Raw genomic sequence first — 19442 nt, forward strand, 5'->3', positions numbered from 1 at the left:
TGCGGCTTGTATGTGCGCATAGAATGTTGTAACTATGTTAATGGCCATTTTAGCACCAGGATGTTAAAAGTGCATCAACGCATCTTGAACGTTCTGATAATTTGTTTTGCAGTTCCGACATAATGGCAGTGTATGCGTGTGAGCTTATGGGCCGTTTAGTAGACTGACAGTTGTAGTGCGAGATAATACGCGTAATTATCGCCTTAAATATTAATGAGACGTTCGACGTACAATATATGTAGAATACCTGAGAAAACTTTAAGATGTAAACCGGATACTGCTGGAATAACTGTAATGCGATATGTGGATTGTAACTAGTCGATTGGGATTTATTATCTTGTGCTGCCTCGCGTTATCGGTCAAATCTGTCGAACAAAATGAAAACCAATTTGTGGCGAAGAAGAAATGCTTTGAAAAAACCTGTTGCTACATCAGTAAGTCTTTATAGTTTTATGGACTAATTAGGCCTACGGCTATACTTTAAATGATTTTACCTGAGCCGTGTCTTACAGTGTTTAGCGCACCTATACTTCTAATCTATAAGGGTTACGGGTTTAAGGCTGTATACGCTACCGTTGTTGGCGTGAGCGTCTTTGGGCAAAACAAGCGTCATTTGCTTTAACCTAGGTGGGCATTATGGGATGCCTATAAATCGCCATTCCATAAAAATTTTAAAATAACCCAAAGGATATTACCCGCAAATTACACAAGTGGTTACTCAGGCATGTTTAACGGCCGTCGTTGTGCTTCACGCCAAATTAAATAAGTTACATGCGTTCATTGTAATATTTATTTCCGAGGTAATAAAGCCATGTGTGGATATAAGCTTTATTGTTTCAAGGTGGCGAAAATCCTCAAAGGCCAAAAATCATTGATGAAACATGCTACAGTGGACCTGGGCATGACTACAGGGGCCCTGTAAGTAAAAGCGAACGAGGAAGACCATGTCTTAATTGGATGCGGACCATTGCCACGAATCTTCCTAAACGAGAAATGAAAAGATATGGAGTTGGGAATCATAGCTATTGTCGCAATCCTGAACCGACTGAAAACAGGGGTCCGTGGTGTTACGTGTCACATAATAATTACGGATATTGCGACGTAGTTTCGTGTAAGTATGTTTCTAATATTTAGTACTGTGGGGTACGGTGGGACACATATTTTCCCATATTATATTGTTTCATATATATCACATATTGTCCCATATTTCCTAACCGTGAGTGTTTATATTATTTGGGTGATAATTGACTTTCTTATTGTAGGCTTGCATTACCCAAAATTGAATTATAATGAAGTCATCGCACCTCCGAGCTGTAACACGCAATTGCGGGGTAAGTTTTCATAAAACACAATTCATTTCACAAATCACCGCTCTTAAGTCAACCAATAGAAAATTGAGTAAACCCATACTTTTCTAGGGCATTTTGATTTCCTGTTTTCGTTCAACGATACGTACCACTACCTTTCGAATCGGCGTGGGTTAAAAAATGCGGAATTATTTTCCTTCTCTGACGTCACGATGACGTTAATCGCGACGCTTGGCGAACAACCCGTGAGCGAAATATGGAACCTCTGTCTGCGCAGCAATGACACACTTACTTTTGTAACCACGGATTCGAGTCATAACTTGTACGCATATTTTCAATTTCCAAATGTTTTTCTTCGGCTTGTAAACAACATCGGTTGGGCAAAAGTGGACGGCGACGTGTTTGAAAACTGCATGAATCTCGGTAAGTATAAATATCACATTGCGGCTATCGTATAGTTGAATTGTTAATTTGTTGTTAATTTGTAACATTCCTATAGTTCATGCCACAGCCAGACAGGGCGCATCAAGCCAAGAAACACTTTTTCGAAGCGTTTTTGACTTTCATCGCCCACATGACGTCATTATAGAAACGAACGGGAGACGAATCACGTGTGCATGGGAGAATGGTGAACTCGTGTTCGTATCCGAAGAAGCTGCACACTTCCAGCTTTGCGACCTGTCATCTACGTTATTTGTCGACATGTCAGTTACATTATATACAGTATACTACACGTGTATTTGCAAATGACTGACACTTTATGCTGCTTGCAAGTTGCATGCAGCCGAAACGAGTTTTTTAGGGATGTAAAACTTACGCGGTAATAAATTGAAATTCCACCACACTTTACTATTTTTTTGTGATGCAGAAACAACGATACTTACGCAATCCACAAAGCTGGTAGCATTAGTGGTAACTGTTCACAGCAAAGTCATTCTTCATCAAAAAGTAGCCACAGCGTTTGCATTACTGACGTTTTGCAAGCGGTGGATCGAAAACCTGGGTTGGCCGCTCCGCTATTGGGTAAACAAAACTATACGAACACAATATGCCGCCTTAATGTTACTTTTGTTTAATAATGTATCAATATATAGTTTGACTTTTAATGGTTATTTATTTACGTTTTATATACGTGTTGTTTTACAGGGTACAAGCCTTTGGACTCGTCTTCTGTGTTACGTTTGTATGATGTGGGAGACCTAACCACAGTTCAAGCTCTCGAGTTTTGCGTCAGGGATGGACCAAGAAGCAGATTATACAAAGTTTATGCAGGATCTCAAATAATTCAGCTGGCAGATTGGATTGGGTAAAGTATTTTTATTACAATTGTATTTCACACATAATCTAACCACTGTTCCTTGACTCCATACTACAAATATTTGCATCCCATTGTTTGTATGTGTGGGGTTCATGTGCATAGGTGTCATTTTTTTAATTCAAAAAATTTGGATTGACATGGTCAAAATACAAAAAATTATTGCACTTATCATATTCATCAAAAATAGAATAACTGAATGTGGTGAATGCAATATGCTGTACTTTTGCATTTTTGACATAGATGTTATTTTTACCCCTTATCTATAAATTGGGGTGCACGAACCTCCCCCCCCCAACTGTACTCCAATGTTCATGTGATACTATAGTGTATTTTCTCTATACAAGTTTGAATTAAATGATTGACATTTAATCCTGTATATCACGGACTTACAGACTGCTTTTATTCTTTAATCATGTTTTTTTGAGATTTTCGGCACAGAAATTAGAAATATATATGTATAAATGTTTAATAATTATATTATGTTTCAGCTCAAGAAATGTACAGAAGCAGTTGCACATTACATCCAATGTGTGGATACAAATCAATTCCATCAACACAAGAAGAGCTGACTTCTGCAACAGATACAATAAGTATAGCATTACTTAAATATTTAAGTTAAACTAAGGTGCAAGCATTTTATATTTTAACTAACAGAGTAAGGACACCCCTGTTTTAATGACTACTATTTTACTGCTCCTTTTTAAAAAAATGATCATTTTATTTTAGGACATCATGCTGTCATCAAGTGCTTCAATCATTTCGGCAAGCAAGACAAAACAATAGGGCTTCTTATGGGAAAACCAATCAACAATGGATTTCCTGCAAACTAAGGATACATAACACAACACAATGTCCAGATTTACATTGCTTTTTTAACAAAGACATTAATATGTATGCGAATGAACTGCATCAAGTTGCTTGCGAAATAAGATTACGTAAGTTATTTAAGGTATTAGTATTGTATTCTACATTGTACACATACATACAGTATTGTTCCACACAGTGGTTACTCTTTCTTAAACCCATCGTTACCCAAGACTACAGGTTCAAGGTGTGACGCTGCTACCATTGTGGGCAACAGATACGCCTTTTCACACCAGTTTTGTACTTCTGTTTTGTCCCTAATCGTGTTATAACGATTGTCAATTTACTGTTATTTTCCGTCTCTTTCTTTTTCCCATCTCTTCCATTTAGTAAACTTTTCAGTTCTTCGTTACTGTGACGAAAAAGATAAAATAAAGAAAATCATTTGTTTATTAAATCCCAATACCTATATTGAAGCGCATTACAAAATACCTTTCATATCCACATTTTTCACAGAACCTGACCCTGTAGTGAGCAACAATGTATCAGCTGAAGATATTCTTGGTATAACTGATGGAGAAGGTGTGAATTATATTGACGCTGATGATGCTTCGGCCAAACTGGGTGAGATAGCTGACACACTGAGAGATACAAAAGGAAATCTAAACCTTGGTGTACTTATTAATTCGGTGGAAGCATTAAAGGTAAGTTTAATCATTACCATGATATTTTTCTGATACCAATGTGATGTATGCATCGTTGTTTATTAGCAGTATTAACGCACATAGAAATAAATTTAATAAGAATAATGTAAGAAAACAGCTAAAAGTTTCAAGTCAATAATTACTGTAGTATTGTAGTCTAAAGTATAGTCTTCCTGTTAGGTGTGCCAAAGGTGAAATTTTACGTATCTTTTTTATACAAGTGTAATAAATTAAGTGTCCGCACCTCAAATTTAACCTTAAAATAGGTTGTATTCTAGTGTTGGGTGCATATACAAACAAGTAGAGCCAAAGTATGTTGCATTTATTCACTGCATTCGCAAATGCACTTTCTTATGGTTAATCACAATTCACAATAAATGTGACTGCATTGTAACAATGGCACCCTAGATTTTACTAAAAACTTAAAAGCGATATGCCTATGTTCTAAACAATAAATAGCGTTCATACTGAAACATTGCATTAACACCTGTAATTTTACAGCCTGTCAACTACAGTGCTGTTAGTAGCACCGGCATAAAACGTCTCATCACTAATTTCGTGACGATCATGGATGACATGGTGGATGAGGGAAGAGCAGATGAATGGAAGGAGATCAAGGAAGAGGAAAATGGCCCTGAGAGCTCTCAACCAGAGTTTGCAACAACAACAAGTTTGTATTCTGTTACTTCTGCTACAAGGCATAATGTAAATAATCTTTTAGCATCTCATCTGGTATAAAAACAAAGTATATTTTTATGGATTCGTCTGTCATCCGGAATTGTCTCTGTATTTTCTTTTAAAATCCAGTTTTACTAGTTTACTGTAGCACCGCCATATTTAGTGTACCAATGTATTAATATAGAAATATTACTTTCTTACTTTTTATTGGTGTTTTGAAATATTTTTTGTTTTCAGTTTTATAATATCTTTTTTGTTTTCAGTTTTAAAATATATATATATTTTTTTTGTTTCAGTACCCCCCCAACAGAAGCAGTCTGACCCACATAGTCTTCTATTCATAACGGAGAACGTTCTTCAGCGTTTCGTCATGGACAGTACTGCCACCTTATGGTCAAAGTTTGACCAGGGCCTGACAGTGACAACTAACAATGTTATCAGTGTGATTGAAAAACCAATAAGCAATGCCTCAAACACTTCAACTCAAGGTATGTACTGCTTTTAAGCAACTTTTCCACTTCTTTTATTCCAATTAAATCTTTTCGCTTAAAATATTTCCAAATCTTTGCTTCGTAATCGAAGAGACAAAATAAAGTTATTATTATTATTATTATGTCACAGATACACCAACTTTGACGAAGGTCAATCTTAATGTCGATCCGGATGTTGCAAGCGATGAATCAACCGTCGTCATCACTTCTCTCTTCCCAAGGATTATCAATCTTATCTCAGAAGTTAATTCCGGTAAACTTTAAACATATTTTTATAATCAAAGTAATTACAAGCAAAGTTGCATATGTGGATCATGTAAGTAGGCTTGAGGTGTGTGAAAAGGAACACCTCTGTTATCACGACTGTTGTTGCCCTGTCATGCAAAGATAAATAGGTTACATTTATTTAAAATCTGAATAAAAATACACCTTGTCTAATTTTTTAAATATATGCTTAAAATTTGTCTGCATTAGCAACATTATTTTACTAAATTTATATATCCTTTTTACTACGTGAAATCTAAAGAAGAGAAGTCTACCAATCCAAATGTGAAATAACTTTAAATGGAATTTATTACACAGGAAAAACAAGCCAACTACCAACTACTATGGATGGCAGTAATAGAAGGGTAAGTTTAAATTTATGATTTTAGTTCTACTTTTTGGTTTGTATCCAATTATTTGCAAATATAAGTGTTTTGAAATTTTAGGTCACAAAAATTTAAAACATAAAAAAACTGAAGTTGTTGCTAGAAGGCATAACATCTATATATAAAAAAATAGCTTTTCTGGTAAAAAAAAAGAAATTTATTTGTATTAATATATACATCTTACTTTGTGGCAGACGAAACTTTAGTATACTAAAAGTTATGTTTTAGCAGAAAACAATTTACTTATATTAGGGTCTGGAAAGATGGGACACATTTTCTATCTATTTTCTCGTCCTGTTTGGTAGTAAACAAAGTACATTTAAAGAATTATATAACAGTTTCCTCAGCACCCTCATTGCCTGTTGTCAATTGTTTAAAATATGATCAAAATATTTGGATAATATGTGATAAAGGTGTCCCATCTTACCCCAAAGTACTATAATATGTTATTTCTTGTAGTAACAACATCACTAAGCTTTTTTATATTTTAATGCTTTTGACCTGAATTTCCGAAGATATTTTAGAGTGACCTGATAGTAATTACATGAAACCACCACCGCTGATCTAATCTATTCTCATTTAATTTAATGCATGTTCAATTTGTTCCATGTTTATGTAGACGCAACTTAAGCCAAGTCTGTCTAACCTTTAATTCATTATGTTTTTCAACGAAATACGTCATGTGTAATATTTTTTTGCAGATGGATGAGTTTAATTATTTTGAGCTTTACAGAATTTTCATTTGTATGCTACTTTAAAAACTTCATGGCTTTCTACTATTAATTGTTTTTCACATGATATTAAATGGTGCATTATAATTTATTATTTAAGTTACTTGATTAAAATGAAAAATAATGAATGTAAAGGAAAAAAAAATCAAAAAAATGCTATATTTGTTATAACATTACTCATTAAAATTAATAAAAACTCACTTTTTGTTAAAGTATTAAAAATAAAACCATTTTCCTTGACAGTTTGCCAAATTAACAAACTGCATTTATTTACAGTTTGTTCCTAGTGCACCTGTTTTATCAGCTACAGTGTTGCAAAAGGGAAAAATTACAAACTCAGCTGTTCATTTTATTGTCCCATACAACGCCAGTGACATACCGGACGCTAAAAAAAGTGATGAGAAATATTATTTTAACTGTATGTACCTCACGCTGAACAATGATTGGGACACTAGGTAATTAAAAAAATACTTTTCATATCATATTCTTGTAGTGAATTGTGTATTTTTTTCTGTAAAAAAGCACTGAGCAAAATCTATTTAGTTTTATTTAATGTGGCCCACAATAAGCCACACTAAATGAGGTGGCATTTAGGACATCATTGTCTAAATTTACATAGAAGCCATGTAAGGCACCTTGTTAATTGAGCAGGTTTTAACGTTTTTTTTTATATATATAGAAAAAAAATATATTTATATATATTTTTTTATTTTTTTTTTGAAAATTAATACTTTTTAATATTTTTAAAAATAATATTTAATTCCATTAAAAAAAATATTTTTATTGGTTTTAATTAAAACAACAAAGTTTTACCGAATCCAGCAATATTTTTTGTGTGAATCAAATCTTTCAATTTTCCCCACAGAGGTTGTCATGTGGTTAATGTTAATACAAGTAATAAGACCGTTACATGCGCATGTAATCACACCACCAACTTTGCCATTCTGTTGCAAGTTGTTCCACCAAAAGTAAGTGAAACCATTTAAAATCTATGTTTACTGAATGCGAATATCATTGGTGTAAGCTCATGTAACATTAGTGGCCTACAGTGATATGTTAACTAACTTTTAAAACAGAGGTGACATATGTTTTAGCAACCCAGTTTTGAGCCCAAAATATCTATTACCCCCTTATTGTGTGTCTATATGACCAAGCAGAGTTAAAGTAGATTGCATATTAAAGTTATTTCTCAGTTCTTACAGTGAAAGCTTTTAATCAAAAAATTGGCTGGTTATTTCGGTATTACTACTTTACTCTGTTTATTTTAATACATTTTTGTACAGTATAAAATCTTTTATGCTTTTAAATACTGGTTATCCTACTCATGGGTAACTTGATATTTCCAAGGTATGCAAGCAATACCTGCCATGCCCCTATGCTTGAATATACCATCTAAATCCTATTCCTATAATATAACAGTTGACTTATTCACCAAGAAAACCACAATTTGTAATACTTTATTTACTTCTTCAGTTGACAGCAACTGACACAGCTACTCTGCAACTTATTTCTTACATTGGAGAAAGTCTTTCTGTGTTCTGTCTCATCATAACTTTGGTATGTTATGAAACGTTCAACCATTGCAACAGTTCCATTCAAAACATTTCTCAATTTAAGTACTGGAGTCACACCTATTTAAGTAACACTGTCCAGATTGCTTAAAGAATCAAAAACTAGGTTCAGATTTTTTAAGAGCCTTGATGGGCACAGAATGTTGCAGTGTGCCAAATCTGGCCTAAATTCTATGTATTCTACATTGTGGTGCTGCAAGGGATTACTGATTATCAATTTGAACCTGAAGTTTTAATAGCTATAATTAAATCAAACCATTTCTCTAACCCAGTGGTCACTACAGGGTTGTTTAAATTGTTAGCCAGACAGATAAAAGAATTGCCCACAAAGTTACATATGTGATAACTCGTGGGAACAAGTTGTATAAAACAGAACACTTGTTTAAAAAATACTGTCTTTTTTTGCCTTGACTTAGGCATAGACAAAAAAACAAAAAATACTTTAAAAAAGTAAGAAAATTTATCAATTTTTGTCCATTATTTGCAGACAACATTCACAGCATTCCGACACAGCTTAAAGTCGGAAAGGATGGTTGCACATTTTCATCTCGTTATATCTCTAATCCTATTCCATGTAGTACAACTATTCTCTGCTAAAGCTGAGCAATACAAGGTATATGATAACATTAGGTTCGAAACCTGGGCTGGCAGGCCTACCCTGAAATTTCCTTTGCTTTTTTTGCACTTTTGATTACTTTTGTTTTATTCTAAGCGTTCATTTTCACTTCTTACATTATTGTTAGTAGTTTTAACTTTTTTAAACCGAAACTTATGAAATGAAAGTCATATCTTAAATATGGGCCATCATGTTTCTATTGAGACTGACCAGAAAACCTGTTTTCTGCACCTAAATATGTTCATTTAACCAAAAATAAATGATTCTTAAAAATACTTTCTTTTTAAATGTTTAAAAATTTCACTTAGGAAAACATTGCTTTGAAAATGTTGTTTTCCCCAGGATACAACAGCAGTACCTTGCATAATAGTTGCGTTTGCAACCCACTTCTCACTCCTTGTTACCTTCATGTGGATGTTATGTGAAGGGATTACTTTACATCTTAATGTGGTGAATGTCTTCCATGCTATGACTAAGTTTAAACTTGCAAGATATTTCATTGGGTGGGGTAAGTTGTTATATGGTTCAAATTCTATATTCACTTTTGAGACTTAGGATATTAATGCCTGTGAAAATTACTTTGTTTACATTGGAACAGTGGTTCCCAAAGTATGGGTTGCGACCCAAACATAGGTCGCAGGGTTAAAAAAGGGGTCGCGCCAAGGTGATTCAAATCTATTCTATTAGAAGTTCAACTTAATTAAAATAAATGGCTTGTTTGTCCGCTACATGTAGCAACCACGCATATTTTCTTCCAACTAATTGTATATAAATTTTTTAACTGTAAGCGTGTATTTACAGCTGTTGTTTTGTCCCTATATCCTGTCTTTAAGTTTGTAATATTTCTAAATCTTTGCTACCATAATCAAAGAAACAATTAAAAGTTATTATTATTCTTACTTTGAGGATTAAGGTTACAGACTATCCCAAGATGGTTGTTTTTGCTACCTATAGGGGGTACCACTGTTAACATAAATGGGGCGTTGTCAAAATGCAGTTTTACACATAATTGTTAAAAATAAGAAACCTTATTAATTGATCTGGCAATATAATTTTGCTCTGCTTGTTTGTATAGGCATCTAATGTTGGGTCAAAACCTGTTTTAGGTGTATAACTGGATTAAAAATTGTAGTAAAGTGCCACCCCTACTAATACAGCAATAAATACTAAGTTATACGTAACATACCACTGTACAAATGAACATCTGGGAGTCTGGGAAAACATTCATTAGCCGTGTTACGTCGCAGTTAATTATTGTGAAGTCATTTTTCTGATTTTATTGGTTCAAACTTGTTTGTATATCCAGGTATACCACTGGTGATAGCAAGTACTACAATGGCATATGGTTTGTCACAATCACCCTACCCAACATGTTATGTACAAGGTGTTGGGGAGCAGAGCTGTCCAGGGTCACGAGGTAAATAATAAAATATAACTTTTGATTGTTATAATGGTAGAGTTCTGTTTCATACCCCTTTAATGTACGACTGACAACCTAGACAACCTATAACGGACTACTAGGTTAGAGCAATTGCTGTTAAGTGTCTTGTCCAAGGCACATACACCAATAATAGTAGCAGCAATGTGCTTTGAACTCCTATTCTCTGAGCTAGAGGCAGGCACCTAACCATTGTGCCAAGCAAACCTATATAATTCTTTAACCTTCAAGTAATTTACAAAATGTTGTATCTGCAGGCAATACAGGTATGAGCACAGATGCCCAGCCTGAATATCAAGTCATAGAATGGTGTTGGCTTAGTACGGATAACTACTTAGTGTGGGCACTTGTTATTCCTGCATTGCTGGTGCTCACTGTAAGTTCAACAAATTCTGGTTAAAAAGACATTTTTTTTATTTTTGTAAGTTTAGGTGCAATTTATTTTAATATATTAATACACATTTTGTATCAAAAACTAAGCAGTATCAGCATTATGCTTTCGTTCCAATTTCTCATTTTATTAAACTCTGATACCCACTACAGTTAAACACAATCGTCTTGTTCCGAGTGTCTGCTGTGATCGCACAAAGTTCGAAAGCTTCCAATAAACTCCACGTCCCACTGGCTGGAAGGAAAGATGAGGAACTTGAACACATTCGGTAAAATCATTTAAAAAAGTCATAAAAAGATCATATAAAAAGGTTATGAAAAACCATAAAAAGATTTTATAAAAAGTCATAAAAGAATACCTAAAAATCCTAAAAATTTTTTTAAAAAATCCCTCAAAAATATGGAAAACAGCTGTAAAAATGTTGTCAGATAATATCAATAATCTGATAAAGATATATTTTTTACATTTTCCCTTTAGAAAATCGTTGAAGGGGGCTTTTGTCTTGATGCCCATATTAGGAATCCCATGGGTGTTTGGATTCATCCCCCAGTCACTGACACATGTCGCGCTTCTATATATTTTCACTGTTCTTAATTCAACCCAGGTTGGTTTTATCTACTGTAATATGGTTGCAAAGAACAAATTATATAGTTCAAGCCAACTTGTAAGGGGAATCTTTGTTAATTTAGGGTATTTGTTATGGCCTATAACAATAGCTCTATTTAATAGAATATAGTGCTAAACCTAGCGCTGTGGCACAGTGGTTAACAACTGACCTATAGCTGGTGCTGGTACTTTGTGGACTTATGTGTCCTTAAGCAAGATACTAAACTCCAATTTCTCGAACCAAACGGGTGCTTATAAGTTGATTATCGTCTAAATTTTCAGCTGTATACAAAGAAAATATGCACCCACAAAGTTACATGTTTATAAAACCTCATATTTTTTAAATTCTAACTTTTCTTTTCATCCCACAACCCTAAAAATAATTTGACAGTTGAATTTTAATTTACAGGTATGTATGTGTATCATGTATTCATGTCAAAACATAACACCACACCTATGAAATAAAACATTGGTTATTCATTCAGGGCATTTTTATTCTTCTTTTCTACTGTATACTGAACACAGAGGTTCGAACTGTCGTCGTTCGCTGTTTGAGGAAACAAAATCTACTACATAGAAAGGTAAATAAAAGTATTTTACGATAATTACATTACAAATTTAACATTACATGTGTTATAAAAACTTACAAAAAAACTACTATACGTCTTTGTTTCTAAGATTTGTTTTATTTTTCAGCATGACAAAAACACAAACACGTTAAAGCAAGTCAATATAAATACAACCAATGCACATTTTTATTTTAATTGTTTATTAATAACCCGGTCGTCCTTACTTTTTGCAAACGGAGCTGATATGAAACTTTATACATAACTGAAATGTTGTTATAAAACTCGCTTTTAGACTATACTTTAAAAATGATAACAAAAAATAATTTATATGTTATCACCTTGTTATTTAAATTGCACAAAACTAGTTTTCTTTCTTTTACATATACGCTGTAAAAAATATAATGAAAAACACACAAACTTAAATTTACATTGATTTTAATATTTATAATTAGCAGAAATCGTGGGCCTCACAATCTAACTACCGGCACTCAGTCGATCTTCGTCAAATTAACCGAAACGACAATAGTGACTTTGACCAGCAGATGGGAGTAGAGAGAAGTGTGTCGGTTCACACGAGCTCAACTTACTGTGGTGGTGTTGCGCCGTCAAGTGGCGATTCTCTCACGGGTTCGTTTCAAGAGCAAACATCATTTTTGCCGCAAACGACCGTTAAGCATTTGTTTGTCGATAGTTACGCACGCAAGTTGCCACGCAGCACTGTAGCTCGTTGTCCAGAGGATGCGTGCACTTTAATACGATCGAGTTCTCTGCGTTGCGTAGAAACTGATAATGTAAATAATGGGGAACCTATTCAGTGCAGGAAGACTTGGCACTCAAGCAATTTTCAGTGATGTTGTTTGTTGGTTTGCCAGTGGTACAGGGCAAAGTTCGAAGTACTTGCTTTTATCGCATGTCTTTGACATTCCTTTGGCAGTTTATCTTGTAAGTAAACACCATGTACATAACTTTGACTGTACCTTGTCACATTTCTTTTTCCTTTTTATATTTATAAAGAACCTGCATGCATTTCTGGACAAAAAACTGGTGTATTGTCATTGCAGTTACATTGCACAGCAATTAAAGTTTTAAGTGGAAGAACTTCTGGAAAATGACCAAGGAAGTAACTAATAGGATGTGTGAATAACTTATGTGCTTTAACATTAAGGGTATGGTTTGGATTTGAACCAAATTTGTTTGCTGCAAAAACACTGGCAACAGAGTACAAATATATTAAATAACACTAAGACACTTTTACAAAGCAGAAAATAAAAAGACAGTGCAGCTTAAAATAAAAAAAAACAACAAGCTTTAGTAACATGAAATTCTCTCAGCACAGTAGCAACTGAAAAGTCAAAAAAAAGATTTTGCAAGTGCTATGTTATATGTCCTAGACAGCAAGCGCTTCAGTAAGCATTGCAAGATTTGCCATACGCATGGAATTGCATTTGTTCAGGGTGTGTGAGGCTCAGAGTTGTTTGTCACCTTGATCGTATTGCTAAACTGTGATGACCAGCACTACCGTTGCGTTGGCCTCGAAAGGATTTAAGAGAAGCTATTGAACAGTCATCTTCTGAACAATAGTCCTTGCCCTGAAAATAAAAAATGGGAATTTAATTTGGTTTTAGAAATTTGTAGACAACAAAAGAGATAGTGGTGTGTATTCATTTGGATCATTACTTATTCTGTATTTCTTTTTGGGGTCATTAAAGTTTACACTTTTTATTAAACACCTGTGTCTACGTGTTGTGTTAATGGGACAAAAAGGTATTGAAATGTGCAGCTGCCAAATTGAGCCACTTAAACTCAACAAATAGCATTTTAGCACGTAATTTGTAACCAAGTTGGCACACAGTGTTATCGCGTTTGGCACATTTTCCCAGAAGCCGTCGCTTATACAATTTTAAGCAAACAAAGAGAAGGATAATCCACTTATAGCTCAACAACCATAATGGATGACATGACAGATAGATCAAGTAGCCACTCTACGGTTGGCCTTCCCACTTGATAAAGTGAGCTATGAATATGAGGACCCATGGCAACCGGCAGCAACGGTTGATTGCTGGGCAAGCATAGCGCGAGTTTGAAAAATGTAAAGTCAATATTGTGCCAATTGCACTGTAAAGATACTCTGTGTTTATTCAAAGGGAAGGTTTTGTTTGTTTCAAAATGGCAACCTCTCCTGAAAAATTCCCATTTCAACTTTCAAATGACTTTAAATAGTGAGGGATACATATATCTCATTGAATGAATTTTTCTTCTGAGGCACCGCCTGTAGGCGGAAAAATAGATCATGCCGCAACTTCAAAAAGATGTGAAATATGGGTGAACAAATGATGTGGAATCGCGGCAACTAATGAAAATTTGTGTCGGTGCCTCATCAATCAAAAGTTTGTTGTAACGCTCCAACGAGTAAACATTGGTTGACGTGTGGTCAACAAAGTTGCGATGTGAGAGCTTAGAGATAACATCTGTTTTGGCCTGGACACCATGGAAGAGCGTATTTACATAAGCGGGAATGCGAGAATAAACGGTACTACCACTTTGGTTGGAATGTGAAATGAGAGTGGTCAGGGCACAAGTTATTGTTACATATTCCAAGTTAGTTGGCCTTGATAATTGAATCCATAAGCGATGTCCAATAAAACTTGTTTGTTCATTGACTTCACCTTATTCAGCATTACACAGGGTAATTGCTCTCCTAAAATAGCTCTTCATATTTGCTTTTGCCGGCACTTTTATAGTTTTATTTTGCATGACACATTTGTTTGGACACAAAACAAGATAAAAAACCGCAAAATATTTGACCACAGTTCGTTTCTCCACCCGAACTGACAAACATGTTATGCCATAAAAACAATCTCATGATAGATTTGAAAACACATGATCTGCATGTCATGCTCGCATGTGACCGAGTTCAGTCGAAACATGCACCTTGTGGAAAATCTCAACCAAGTTCAGCACATACAGCATGCAGCGTCTTGAGGTTTACTGCATGATTGTTAAAAACCTATTTGGGACTTTAGACCCTTAAACGTTAAGTTAGTGAACTCTCATCCCGTAAAGTAGAATGTGTGTTGGTTCACTCGTAAAGAAAGTCTTGAATTGATATAGTTTTTTTGCAAACAGACAAGAGTGCTATTAATAACTGAATGTACATTGCCCCCCAGCAAGAGGTTTGCCGTTACCACAGAGTGCAGAGTGAGCATAGATACACCAAACACTATAAATCACAACCGCGTCACCCAGTTCATTAACCGTGAAGACAGAGATAGGACCGCTTGTCTCTAATGTCACCAAACTCGGACCAGTATTTTTATTGTTTGCTCGGACTGGTCATAAACCCAAGGACCATTTGCGAAGATTTAACCAGCAATAACATCAGCATAATACGATTTTCGTTGTTTTTACGTGTCGGATTTTAATAATTAATTTTCATTTGACGTTTTTGCTCCGCTGGCAAACACAATTTAAAGAGAATATGTATTGCACGAGCGTATTGAAAGTTTTATTGCACCCAGTGAATATTTATTAAGTTATACACCACATTCTATGTTTGCAAGCCATAATATTTGCTCACTATCCAACCTAACACCCGCAGCCTTGCTGTATGTTCACACATTAATTTATCCTTATTAAAATAGCAATTTAGGTGAGTCCTTGAAACATTCCAAGGCTATTGCTACTGTGTGTGTATAATGTTCTTGTTCAAACAGCTTTCAATATATGATATATATCTAATTGTGTTCCATGTTTTTACAGTGAAGCTGTGAATGTTTTGAAAAGATGGCCTAATGGCACTGTTCAACAAGACATCTGGTGTCAGATAACAATGGAACGAAGTCGGTATGTTTGCTTTTACGGAGCGTACTATGAATTGACGTTTTAAAATTGAGCGATAAAAACATCCCCCACATGAAAAGTTCAATATTCAATTAAACACACCGCACGCCTACGTGCTCAAAGCCATTTCCAAACATGTTTATGCACTTTTGTGCTTAATATAGAGCTAGGGAGTAAATTATTAATATGATATTTACATAACGTCAAGTTCAATATGTACCTGTGCAATTTTTTCATCCAGCATACGAAAGAAGTCTTTCTGGCTTTGTGTCAATGTTAGCTTGCTGAAAATAAGGTAAATAAAAAATATATGTGGAATATATGCAATAGGCATACATATATTTAATACAAAAATGAATCTAATTTGACCATGAGGGTAAATTTTGTTTAAAAAAAAAAATTATTATATATATATATATATATATATATATACTTATATAAACTTTCATAAAATTGTATGTTACAGACAGCCCACACAACCAAACAACAGACATTGGTTTTAATATATTTCAACCCACCTATTTCTTGGACCGAATGGAATAAATTTTGACTTGATCTCTGGCACAGTGGGCTTGGCAGGTGAGGTGTTTAACAAAGGTTCTGATGTATGTCGCTTCACAGGGTGAGTCACGCACGTTAAACTTGGGGAATTCTGCAATAACAAAACAGATTTAAAACTGTGTATTTTTTACCACAAATTTAGTTTATTTAGGGTTACTGCAACGTTATGATTTGTAACATGATACGGCAAATCTCTTTAAAAAAGCTACAGTATTTTCCTTTCTCACAAATTTAGTTACACTACTGTAAAACTACATTTACAGTCTGTTTTTTGTTTGCAGATAAATTACATAGGATTAAAAGTCACAATTTCTGGTTTTCAAACTTTAAATTTAAATTCTCACTTTTACTTCTCCATCGCTGACTCTTCGATGTATCGCATTTCGATTTTTCGTTGTAAATCCCAAAGCTCTTTGTGAGGCAATAATACTAGTTCTATTCTGCTGTTCATTTGCGCATACAATGGCACTGTCCGTCTGATTCGGCAGCAAAATCCCTTGCTGGTCGTTATTGTTTGACCATTTGGACACTGACGCACCTCTTATAATGGTTGCCATGGCAACTGGTGGGTCATCATGGTACGCGGAACCATTCTTTGATAAGTCCACAGATTTTGAGCGATGTGGGGCAAAGATTTCAGAGGATGTGCGAAATATTCTGTTGTTTTCTGTCTCCTCACTGGAATTGCTATTGCATATCGACGAATCATGAGATTTTGTTAAAGAACTTCTTTTTTCTTCTAAAAAAAGTTTATTTTTCACTTTTTAGAATAAAATAGTGTATTATGTTTAACAGGATAGTTTATTTATGTTGATTTTGCTTACCTGATGTGCTATTTTCAACGGCTGTTTCTTCATCTTTATTTTGTAAGTTTACTACTTTAACAGGTCGTCTTGAAAAGTTGCAACCCATGTGTACTATACTGAAACTTGCTATATTTCTAGTGACATAAAAAGTTGAGTTTTGTATTTATTAAAACAGCAAGTAAACCATCATGATATTTGGTATTGCCAGATTTTGGTCTATCAATCACTAAAAAGGAATAAACTTTATACCACATGTCATTAGGTTGGCTTTCTTTACTAGTGAATGGGTGTAACGTTGGTCCACTATTTAACCGGCTTGTGTTAACAAAGAACAGGGGCGGGGGGGAAATGTTGGGCAAACTAATCTGCTGTCAAAGTTGGGAGAATTTGAGACCGAAAACAACTTCATATTGTCTGGCGCCATGGTTGCAATTTATCGGCGGGCAAATTCCGGATGTTTAAACGTATTGCTTTGACATGCTCTGAACTAATATTTGGAAAAAGCGGGACACATACTGCTTAAGCAAACAAGCAGCCATATTTCCTTTAAGTTATTCATTGAACGGCGAATCATGAATTTAACATTGCACAATCGCTGGTGCCGACGTAACTAAATCTAAATTCTACCTAAGAAATGGTTTACATTTATTTATAACGAGGGGTAAGTTAATTTCTTGTCTAACTGAAGTAACGCTACTGGTACTTTTGATAGTATTACATCAAGCTTCTACAAACTGCGTTTAGTTTTATACCGGAGGTAGATTCCATTCACACGCAAAACACATTTGAGCAAAAAACGATCCAAATCTTGTTGTAAACTAAACATCTTACTTCTGCCCTGCTCAGCTGGGCTGTGCGTGCAATTCAAATGTACGATACACGACCGGTGTTTCGTTTTATAAGGCAAATTCTATTTACTTAAGTTTTCAAGACGGCTCTTTGCTTCAGCTAACGGTCGAGTACCTTTCTGAAGCCGCCGCACAGAGAGAGAGAAAGAGAGAAGGAGCTGATCTAGCTAAGATAGCGAGACAGCTGTCCATTCCCTCTAAATCCCGGATAATATAAATAGTAAATACCCAATTTAGTACAGAAAGAAACCGACGCCCGTGTACCCTACCTTTAAAGGCTTCAAATCTCATCGGCACTGAAGCTGGGTAATGTTCTATTACAGCCATTGGAAAAATGTTGAATTCGAGAAACACCGAATTTTACTAGTAAACAACTGTATTTGTCTTTGCAGCGCATTTTGTTGAACCGTAGGTCTACTGTCGAATCAAAGAGATTAAAATTAATTGTTTTAATCACTTTGGTCTAATTATACTAACAAAATGTTTGACTATTACCCGTAAAAGGATTTTTTAAAAAGTCCTGTCTCAGTCTCGTCTAACCTCGTCCTAAACTACAGTAGGGTGGGAAAGATGGGACACCTTTTTATTCTATTTTCTCGTCCCATGTGGTAGTAAACAAAGAGCATTTAAAGAATTATATACCGTATCCTCGCGACCGTTGATTGGTAATTGTTTAAAACACGATCGAGAAAATAGAATGAAAACAATTTTAGGTTTGGAAGTGTATCGTTTCAATCCCCCATGATAATCATTTAATATTTCCGTTTTATATAGCAGGGTGGTGTAAGATGGGACACATTTTCATTCTGTTTTCTTGTCCCATTTGGTACTAAACAAAAAAGATTCAAAGAAGTATAAAACCATAGTGTGTCACTGTACACTATACAATAATTTTCGTGATCCTTTTCCGTATATAAACCTATAAAAACGCTTAAATACGGACTCTGCCTTGCACTTAATACTGCCTTGTCTGACTGTACTGTCGGGCGAGGTGTAACTGTCGGTTCATGCGTGAAAAGTGGTCACGTGGTCTCGTTAGCGTACTATCACTTCAGTATACTATGATAAAACCGTATCCTCACGACTCCCATAGACCGTTCATAACTGTTCAAAACACGACCTTTATGTTGTGCTAAAGGTGTCCCATCTTCCCCCACCCCACTGTACCTTAGAAATAATGTTGTATATTTTATAAGCTTTGTGTATTTGACATTTATGTGCGTTTTCTGCAGTCCAATGAAGCCTAGATTATTAACGAGGTTGACAATTTATTGTCAAGACTACAGCTTATTCAAATAGAATTTGTATGTGCTTTAGTTAAGTTCGTTATTTTAAAGACGTCAGCAGACGAGATACGCATGGGTATCTTGTTCGGCAAGCAGTGGTGAACAAAGCGTTCCACTTATATTGGCATATGGATATATGGCAAGTACAATGCATATACATCCTAGACCTAAAGCTTTCAGCGTGAAACTTTTTTCAGCAGTAAATCGCAAGGTTGTGTTATATAAAA

The 19442-nt window shown here is 34.9% G+C and overlaps 2 protein-coding genes across 3 annotated transcripts; one reads left to right on the forward strand and one right to left on the reverse strand.

Moving 5' to 3' along the window:
- The first annotated feature begins 140 nt into the window (after positions 1-140).
- Positions 141-12972, forward strand: LOC149730859 (uncharacterized). Of its 2 annotated transcripts, none has more exons than XM_089884773.1 (25): positions 141-434; positions 842-1111; positions 1263-1331; positions 1419-1730; positions 1807-2011; positions 2176-2330; positions 2454-2613; positions 3114-3215; positions 3352-3560; positions 3946-4133; positions 4635-4803; positions 5108-5299; positions 5433-5555; positions 5885-5931; positions 6960-7138; positions 7549-7651; positions 8157-8240; positions 8742-8867; positions 9213-9378; positions 10177-10287; positions 10566-10684; positions 10852-10967; positions 11177-11303; positions 11791-11886; positions 12330-12972. In XM_089884773.1, the coding sequence occupies exons 1-25, from the start codon at positions 302-304 to the stop codon at positions 12723-12725; spliced, it is 3957 nt and encodes a 1318-aa protein (XP_089740899.1). In that variant the 5' UTR covers positions 141-301; the 3' UTR covers positions 12726-12972. The 2 variants fall into 2 exon arrangements, with proteins under 2 accessions (XP_089740899.1, XP_089740898.1); XM_089884772.1 differs by having other exon boundaries at positions 142-434; positions 12327-12972.
- LOC149730860 (uncharacterized) lies at positions 12901-17905 on the reverse strand. Its single transcript, XM_089884789.1, has 5 exons — positions 17100-17905; positions 16620-17014; positions 16233-16366; positions 15935-15998; positions 12901-13463 (listed from the first exon to the last, which is right to left on the reverse strand). Exons 1-5 carry the CDS (start codon positions 17185-17187, stop codon positions 13353-13355), a joined length of 792 nt encoding a protein of 263 aa, XP_089740915.1. The 5' UTR covers positions 17188-17905; the 3' UTR covers positions 12901-13352.
- Positions 17906-19442: the final 1537 nt, after the last annotated feature.

This window comes from Ciona robusta, chromosome 9 (assembly GCF_009617815.1).
Source record: "Ciona robusta chromosome 9, ASM961781v2".
NCBI lineage: Eukaryota > Metazoa > Chordata > Ascidiacea > Phlebobranchia > Cionidae > Ciona > Ciona robusta.

Coding starts and splice junctions, on each gene's coding strand:
- LOC149730859 (XM_089884772.1), top strand. CDS start 302: ATGTGGATTGTAACTAGTCGATTGGGATTTATTATCTTGTGCTGCCTC. Junction 1,332..1,418: donor CTGTAACACGCAATTGCGGG/GTAAGTTTTCAT, acceptor ATACTTTTCTAG/GGCATTTTGATTTCCTGTTT. Junction 11,304..11,790: donor CTGTTCTTAATTCAACCCAG/GTTGGTTTTATC, acceptor TTATTCATTCAG/GGCATTTTTATTCTTCTTTT.
- LOC149730860 (XM_089884789.1), bottom strand. CDS start 17,187: ATGGGTTGCAACTTTTCAAGACGACCTGTTAAAGTAGTAAACTTACAA. Junction 17,015..17,099: donor CGTTGAAAATAGCACATCAG/GTAAGCAAAATC, acceptor AACTTTTTTTAG/AAGAAAAAAGAAGTTCTTTA. Junction 13,464..15,934: donor TGGATGAAAAAATTGCACAG/GTACATATTGAA, acceptor TTTTATTTTCAG/GGCAAGGACTATTGTTCAGA.